Raw genomic sequence first — 8,784 nt, 5'->3', positions numbered from 1 at the left:
TTTGGGGTCCTGATTTAGGGGATTTTTGGGGTCACATTTAGGGGATTTTGGGGTCTGAATTTGGGGGTTTTGGGGTCCCAATTTGGGATTTTTGGGGCTGCGGTTTGGGGGTTTTGGGGTCTGAATTTGGGGATTTTGGGGTCCCATTTAGGGGATTATTTGGGTGCGGATTTTGGGGATTTGGGGCTCCCATTTGGGGGTTTTGGGGTCACATTTCGGGGATTTTGGGGTCCTGATCCTGGGAGGTTTTGGGGTTCTGAATTTGGGAGATTTTGGGGTCCCAATTTGGGGGTTTTGGGGTCCCAATCTGGGGATTTTGGGGCTGCAATTTGGGGATTTTTGGGGTCACATTTAGGGGATTTTGGGGCTCGGAATTTCGGGGTTTTGGGGTCCCATTTAGGGGATTTTGAGGTTCTCAATTTGGGGATTTTGGGGTCCCATTCTTGTGGGGTTTAGGGTCACATTTAGAGGATTTTGGGATCCTGAATTTGGGGGTTTTGGGGTTCTGAATTTGGGGGTTTTTGAGGCTCTGATTTTGGGGCTTTTAGGTCCCAATTTGGGGGTTTTGGGGTCTGAATTTGGGAGATTTTGGGGTCCCAATTTGGGGGTTTTGGGGTCCCAATCTGGGGATTTTTGGGGCTGCAATTTGGGGATTTTGGGGTCACATTCAGGGGATTTTGAGGTTCTCAATTTGGGGATTTTGGGGTCCCATTCTATGGGGTTTAGGGTCACATTTAGAGGATTTTGGGATCCTGAATTTGGGGGTTTTGGGGTTCTGAATTTGGGGATTTTGGGGTCTGAATTTGGGGGTTTTGGGGTCCCATTTAGGGGATTTTGGGGCTCTGATTTTGGGGATTTTGGGGTCCCAGTTTGGGGATTTTGGGGTCACATTTAGGGTTTTTTGGGGTTCCAATTTAGGGATTTTGGGGTCCTGATTTAGGGGATTTTTGGGGTCACATTCAGGAGATTTTGGGGTTCCCATTTGGGGGTTTTGGGGTCACATTTCGGGGATTTTGGGGTCCTGATCCTGGGAGGTTTTGGGATTTTGATTTGAGGGATTTTAGGGTCCCATTGAGGGGATTTTTGGGGTCCTGATTTGGGGATTTTGGGATCTGATTTTGGGGGTTTTGGGGTCCCAATTTGGGGATTTTTGGGGCTGCGATTTGGGGGTTTTGGGGTTTGAATTTTGAGGGTTTTGGGGTCACATTTAGGGGATTTTGGGATCCTGATTTGGGGGTTTTGGGTCCAGATTTGGAGGTTTTGGGGATTTGGGTTTTCAATTTGGGGATTTTGGGTTTTTGTGGGATTGAGGGGATTTTTGGGGTCACATTCAGGGGATTTTGGGGTTCCCATTTGGGGGTTTTGGGGTTTTTTGGGGTTTTCATGGTTTTTTTTTTCTTTGGGGTTTTTTGGGATTTTTTTGGGGTTTCTCACTGGGTTTATTTGGGGTTTTTTTGGGGTTTCTCCTGGGGTTTTTTGGGGTTTTTTAGGGTTTTTTTCTGGGGTTTTTGATGGTTTCTTATTGGGATTTTTTTGGGGTTTCTCTCAGGTTTTTTGGGTTTTTTTAATGGGGTTTTTTGGGGTTTCTCACTGAGTTTTTTGGGGTTTTTTTGGGGTTTCTCTCTGGGGTTTTTTGGGGTTTTCATGGTTTTTTTTTTCTTTGGGGTTTTTTGGGGTTGTTTTGGTGATTTTGGGGTCCCCCATCCCCTTTTTCACCCTTTCTCTGTTATTTTCCCATTCCCCTGCCCAGGTGCTCCAGGGCCCCTCCCAGCCCCACTCCAGGGCAGCCTCTCTTGGCCGCCATTCCTGGCCTTTCTCACTGAGATTTTTGGGGTTGTTTTGGTGATTTTGGGGTCCCGCATCCCCTTTTTCCCCCTTTCTCTGTTCTTTTCCCATTCCCCCCCGTGCCCAGGTGCTGAAGGACCCCTCCAAGCCGCACTCCAAGGGCAATTTCTGGACGGTGGACGTGGCGCGGATCCCGCCGGCGGCGCTGCGCCTCCAGAACACGCCCGTGGCGCGCGGCGCCGCCTTCGCGCCCGACCTGGCGCCCTTCGTGCTGCGGGGCTGCCCCTACCCGGCCCTGCCCGCGCCCCCCAACTCCCCGTTCTCCATCGAGGCCCTGCTGCGGCAGAGCCCCCCCAAAACCCCCGCGGGGCCCCCCCGGCTCCTCTGGGCGCCGCTGCCCTCGTCCCACAGCTCCGGGGGCGCCCCCAACGCCGTGGCCCCCGACGGGAGCGGGGGGACCCCGGTTCTGGGCGGGAGCTGGGGGGGCCCGCCCGGGCTGGAGCCCCGAAATTTGGGGGGGGGGGGGAGGGGGAGCCCGAACCCCGAGGGGGATTTCGGGGCCCTCGCGCCGCCCAACAAAAGCGTCTTCGACGTCTGGCTCAGCCACCCCGGGGACATCGCCATCAGGGGGTGACGGCGTCACGGGGGCGCCCCCAAACTCTGCGGGGCACCCCCGAATCCGTGAGCAAAATTTTGGGGGTGTCGGCGTCCAAAAAATGGCAAAATTTGGGGGTGAAACGGCTCAAAACGGAGCCGAAACAGCCCCAAAATTGCATCCAAACCGTCGATTTTGGGGGTGATGACGTCATCAGGGGCGCCCCCAAATTCTGGGGGGCACCCCCGAATCCGTGACCAAAATTTTGGGGGTGTCGGCGTCCAAAAATTGGCAAAATTTGGGGGTGAAACGGCTCAAAACGGAGCCGAAACAGCCCCGAAATTGCGTCCAAACCGTCGAATTTGGGGGTGATGACGTCACGGGGCGCCCCCAAATTCTGGGGGACACCCCCGAATCCGTGACCAAAATTTTGGGGGTGTCGGCGTCCAAAAAATGGCAAAATCTGGGGGTGAAACGGCTCAAAACGGAGCCGAAACAGCCCCAAAATTGCGTCCAAACCATCGAATTTGGGGGTGATGACGTCATCGGGACGCCCCTAAATCTCGATGACGTCATCACCGCCCAATGACGTCACACACTCCCAAATTTTGGGGGGTTTTGACCCCAATTTTGGGGTGTTTCAGCTCAATTTTAGAGCATATTCCCCCCTAAATTTTGTCCAAATCCCCCCCTAAAAATTTGGGGGTGCATGAGATCATCGGGGACGATGACGTCATCGGGGCACCCCAAAATTTCGGGGGGACACCCCCTCAAAATGTCCGAATTTTGGGGTTAAATGCCCCAAAAAATGCTTTAAAATGCCCCAAATTTGTGCCAAAATCCCCCAAATTCGGGGGTGGTGACGTCATCGTCTGCGCCCCTAAATTTTTGGGGGGGTCGCCCCCAAAATCTGTGACAAAAATTTTGGGGGTGTCGGCGTCCAAAAAATAGCAAAATTTGGGGCTGAAACGCCCCAAAACGGAGCCAAAACAGCCCCAAAATTGCATCCAAACCATCGAATTTGGGGTGATGACGTCATCGGGGGCGCCCCTAAATCTCGATGACGTCATCACCGCCCAATGACGTCATGCACCCCCAAATTTTGGGGGTTTTGACCCCAATTTTGGGGCGTTTCAACTCAATTTTGGGGCATTTCCCCCACCCAAATTTGGTCCAAATCCTCCCCTTAAAATTTGGGGGTGCCTGAGGTCATCAAGGGGCGATGACGTCATCGGGGCACCCCAAAACTTTGGGGGTCACCGCCGCGAAATGTCCAAAATTTTGGGGTGAAATGCCCCAAAAAATGCTTTAAAATGCCCCAAATTTGTGCCAAAATCCCCCAAATTTGGGGGTGATGACGTCATCAGGGGCGCCCCTAAATTTTTGGGGGGTCACCCCCAAAATCTGTGACAAAAAATTTGGGGGTGTCGGCATCCAAAAAATGGCAAAATTTGGGGGTGAAACGCCCCAAAACGGAGCCGAAACAGCCCCAAAATTGCGTCCAAACCATCGAATTTGGGGGTGATGACGTCATAGGAGCGCCCCGAAATCTCGATGACGTCATCACCGCCAATGACGTCATACACCCCCGAATTTGGGGGGGTTGGAAGAAATTTTGGGGGGCGTTTGGACTCAATTTGGAGGGGAAACACCCCCAAATTTGGACATTTTGAGGGGGTGACACCCCCGAAATTTTGGGGGTTCCCCTATGACGTCATCACCCCCAAATTTGGGGGGGGTCGAACACGATTTGGGGGGGGGCACCCCCAAAATTTTGGGGTGTTCAGACTCCATTTTAGGGCGTTTCACCCCCAAATTTGGTCCAAATGCCCCCAAAATTTGGGGGTGCCTGAGGTCATCAAGGGGTGATGACGTCATAGGGGCACCCCCCAAATGAAATGCCCCCAAAACTGAGCCCAAATTTGGGGGTGTCGCCCCCGAAATCGCGCTCGGAACCCCCCAAATTTTGGGTGATGACGTCATAGGAGCACCCCAAACTTTTGTGGGGTCCCCCCCTCAAATTGAGTCGAAACCCCCAAAATTTTGGGGTCAATCGCCCCAAAATCGCCCGGAACCGCCCCAAAATCCGGGGCTGAAGGAGGCGCTGACGTCATCGGGGGTTCCCCGCCCCAAATATGGAAGCGGTGACGTCATCGGGGTTTCCCCGCCCCAAATATGGAAGCGGTGACGTCATCGGGTTTCCCCGCTCCATATATGGGCATGGTGATGTCATCGGCGTGGCCCCGCCCCGTCCCATGTTTCCCCTCCCCTCAATAAAGGATCGACCTGTTTGGACCAGTTTGGACCAGTTTGGAGAAGTTTGGGCCCAGTTTGAACCAGTTTGGACCAGTTTGCTCCCAGTCTGTCCCAGTTTGCTCCCAGTCCCTCCCAGTTTGATCCCAGTCCATCCCAGTCAATCCCAGTTCATCCCAGTCTGTCCCAGTCCCTCCCAGTTTGGTCCCAGTCTGTCCCAGTCCCTCCCAGTCCCTCCCAGTTTATCCCAGTTTGGCCCCAGTCTGTCCCAGTTTGGTTCTTGTCCCTCCCAGTTTGGACCAGTTTGGCCCCAGTCACTCCCAGTTTGTCCCAGTTGCTCCCAGTTTGCTCCCAGTTCTTCCCAGTCCCTCCCACTTTGGAACCAGTTTGGTCCCAGTTTGATCCCAGTCCCTCCCAGTTTGGTCCCAGTTGATCCCAGTTCGTCCCAGTTTGATCCCAGTCCCTCCCAGTTTGTCCCAGTCTATCCCAGTTTGGTCCCAGTTTGTCCCAGTCTGTCCCAGTTTGGTCCCAGTCCCTCCCAGTCCCTCCCAGTTTAATCCCAGTCCCTCCCAGTTTAATCCCAGTTTGTCCCAGTCTATCCCAGTCTGTCCCAGTCTATCCCAGTTTAATCCCAGTTTGTCCCAGTCTATCCCAGTTTGGTCCCAGTCCCTCCCAGTTTGTCCCAGTCTATCCCAGTTTGGTCCCAGTCCATCCCAGTCTGTCCCAGTTTGTCCCAGCTTGATCCCATTTTGCCCCCAGTTTGGACCAGTTTGGAACCGGTCCCTCCCAGTTTGGTCCCAGGTGCTCCCAGTCTGTCCCAGTTTGCTCCCGGTCAGTCCCAGTTTGGCCCCAGTTTGATCCCAGTCCCTCCCAGTTTATCCCAGTTTGGCCCCAGTTTGTCCCAGTTTGGTTCCAGTCCCTCCCAGTTTGGACCAGTTTGGTCTCAGTCCCTCCCAGTTTATCCCAGTCCATCCCAGTCCATCCCAGTCCCTCCCAGCTCGTTCCAGTCCCTCCCAGTCCCTCCCAGTTGGTCCCAGTCCATCCCAGTCTGTCCCAGTTTGCTCTCGGTCGGTCCCAGTTTGGCCCCAGTTTGGTCCCAGTCCCTCCCAGTCCCTCCCAGTTTAGTCCCAGTTTGTTCCCAGTCCCTCCCAGTTTAATCCCAGTTTGGCCCCAGTCCATCCCAGCCACTCCCAGTCCCTCCCAGTTTGGACCAGTTTGATCCCAATTTGTCCCAGTTTGGCCCCAGTCTGTCCCAGTTTGGTTCTTGTCCCTCCCAGTTTGGCCCCAGTTTGATCCCAGTCCATCCCAGCACCTCCCAGTCCATCCCAGTTTATCCCAGTTCAATCCCAGTTTGGCCCCAGTCTGTCCCAGTTTGGTTCTTGTCCCTCCCAGTTTGGACCAGTTTGGCCCCAGTCCCTTCCAGTTTGTCCCAGTCCCTCCCAGTCCCTCCCAGTTTAATCCCAGTCTGTCCCAGTTTGTTCCCAGTCCCTCCCAGTCTCTCCCAGTTTGTCCCAGTTGCTCCCAGTTCGCTCCCAGTTCTTCCCAGTCCCTCCCACTTTGGAACCAGTTTGGCCCCAGTTTGGCCCCAGTTTGATCCCAGTCCATCCCAGTCTGTCCCAGTCCCTCCCAGTCCATCCCAGTCTGTCCCAGTTCATCCCAGTCCCTCCCAGTCCATCCCAGTCTGTCCCAGTCCCTCCCAGTCCATCCCAGTCTGTCCCAGTTTGGCCCCAGTTGCTCCCAGTCCCTCTCAGCTTGATCCCAGTTTGGACCAGTTTGATCCCAGTCCCTCCCAGTTTGGTCCCAGTTGCTCCCAGTCTGTCCCAGTCCCTCCCAGTTCAATCCCAGTTTGGCCCCAGTCCATCCCAGTCCCTCCCAGTCCCTCCCAGTTTGGTCCCAGGTGCTCCCAGTCTGCCCCACTTTGGTCCCAGTCCCTCCCAGTTTGGTCCCAGTTTGGACCAGTTCGGCCCCAGTTTCGTCCCAGTTTGTCCCAGTCCCTCCCAGTCCATCCCAGTCCCTCCCAGTCTGTCCCAGTTTGATCCCAGTTGCTCCCAGTTCATCCCAGTTTGGCCCCAGTCTGTCCCAGTTTAGTTCCAGTTTGTCCCAGTCCCTCCCAGTTTAGTCCCAGCTGTGCCCGGTCACTCCCACTCTGTCCCAGTTTGATCCCAGTCCCTCCCAGTTTAATCCCAGTTTGGCCCCAGTCCATCCCAGCCACTCCCAGTCCCTCCCAGTTTGTCCCAGTTTGTCCCAGTTTGGCCCCAGTCCCTCCCAGCTTGATCCCAGTTTGGACCTGTTTGGAACCAGTCCCTCCCAGTTTGTTCCCAGTCCCTCCCAGTTTGTCCCAGTTTAATCCCAGTTTGGCCCCAGTCCATCCCAGCCACTCCCAGTCCCTCCCAGTTTGTCCCAGTTTGTCCCAGTTTGGCCCCAGTCCATCCCAGTCCCTCCCAGTTTGTGTCAGTCTGTCCCAGTTTAGTCCAAATCCATCCCAGTTTGCTCCCAGTCCATCCCAGTTTATCCCAGTTTGGCCCCAGCCATTCCCAGTTTGCTCCCAGTTCATTGATTGGGATTTGGGGTTTGAGGGAATTCAGGGGTTTGGAATTTGGGGTTTGAGGTTTGGGATTTGAGGGAATTCAGGGATTTGGGATTTGGGATGTGTGATTTAAGGGATTTCAGGCATTTGGGATTCGGGGTTTGGAATTTGGGATTTGAGGGAATTCAGGGATTTGGGATTTGAGGTTTGGGGTTTGGGATTTGGGGTTTGGGATTTGGGGTTTGGGATTTGAGGGAATTCAGAGATTTGGGATTTGGGGTTTGGGATTTGGGGTTTGAGGCAATTCAGGGGTTTGGGGGTTGGGATTTGGGATTTGGGATTTTGGGGTTTGGGGTTTGGGATTTGGGGGAATTCAGGGGTTTGGGATTTGGGTTTGGAATTTGGGGTTTGGGATTTGGGGTTTGAGGGAATTCAGGGATTCGGGATTTGAGGTTTGGGATTTGGGGGAATTCAGTGGTTTGGGATTTGGGATTTGGGATGTGGGAGATAAGGGATTTCAGGCATTTGGTATTTGGGGTTTGAGATTTGGGATTTGGGGTTTGGGATTTAAGGGATTTCAGGCATTTGGGGTTTGGGGTTTGGGATTTGAGGGAATTCAGGGATTCGGGATTTGGGATTTGAGGGAATTCAGGGATCAAGGATTTGGGGTTTGAGATTTGGGATTTGGGGTTTGAGGGAATTCAGGAATTTGGCATTTGGGGTTTGGGATTTGGGATTTGGGGTTTGGGGTTTGGGATTTGGAGTTTGGGATTTGAGGGAATTCAGGGATTTGGGATTTGGGGTTTGGGATTTGGGGGAATTCAGGGATTTGGGATTTGGTATTGGGGGAAATCAGGGATTTGGGGGATTTGGGATTTGGGGGATTTGGGATTTGGGGTATCCAGGGGTTTGGGATTTGAGGGGTTCAGAGTTTGAGATTTTGGGGTTTGGGATTTGGGGGCTGGAATTTGGGGGAATTCAGGGATTTGGTTGGTTGGGGTTGGAGGATTCAGGGATTTGGGATCTGGATTTGGGGTTTGGGGGAATTCAGGGATTTGGGGTTTGGGATTTGGGGGGTTCAGGGATTTGGGATTTTGGGATTTTGGGGGTTTGGGATTTGGGATTTTGGGGGTTTGGGATTTGGGGGATTGGGGTTGGGGGGTTCCGGGGTTTGGGATTTGAGGGAATTCAGGGGTCTGGGGTTGGGATTTGGGGTTCAGGGATTTGGGATTGGGGTTTGGGGTAATTCTGGGATTTGGGATTGGGATTTAGAGTTAGGATTGGGGGAATCCAGGGATTTGGGGTTTGGGGTTGGGATTTGGGGGAATTCAGGGATTTTAGATTTTGAGGGTTTCAGGGATTGGGATTGAGGGGAATTCAGGGATTTGGGGTTTGGGGTTTGGAGTTTGGGGGAATTCAAGGGTTTGGGATTTGGGATTTGGGGTTTGGGATTTGAGATTGGGATTTGGGAGAATTCAGCGGTTTGGGGTTGGGATTTGGGGGATGAGATTGAGGAAATTCAGGGATTTGGGGTTTGGGGGAATTCAGGAACTTTGGGAGGTTGAGGGATTTGGGATTGGGGAGTTCAGGGGTTGGGATTTTGGAGCTTTCAGGGATTGGGATT

General features: G+C 53.5%; 1 protein-coding gene and 1 pseudogene across 1 annotated transcript; both read left to right on the top strand.

Moving 5' to 3' along the window:
• Positions 1–1,912: 1,912 nt before the first annotated feature.
• Positions 1,913–2,419, top strand: FOXH1 (forkhead box H1; the record flags this gene model as incomplete). Its single annotated transcript, XM_066570037.1, has 1 exon — positions 1,913–2,419. A coding segment is annotated over one exon (507 nt), but the record flags the coding sequence as incomplete, so codon positions are not given.
• A 1,183-nt stretch (positions 2,420–3,602) lies between these two features.
• Positions 3,603–5,758, top strand: LOC136569672 (uncharacterized; annotated as a pseudogene).
• The last annotated feature ends 3,026 nt before the right edge of the window (positions 5,759–8,784 follow it).

Source organism: Molothrus aeneus, unplaced genomic scaffold (genome assembly GCF_037042795.1).
Source record: "Molothrus aeneus isolate 106 unplaced genomic scaffold, BPBGC_Maene_1.0 scaffold_198, whole genome shotgun sequence".
NCBI lineage: Eukaryota > Metazoa > Chordata > Aves > Passeriformes > Icteridae > Molothrus > Molothrus aeneus.
Note: the sequence above shows the minus strand (reverse complement) of the source record. Positions and strands in the feature narration are given on the sequence as shown.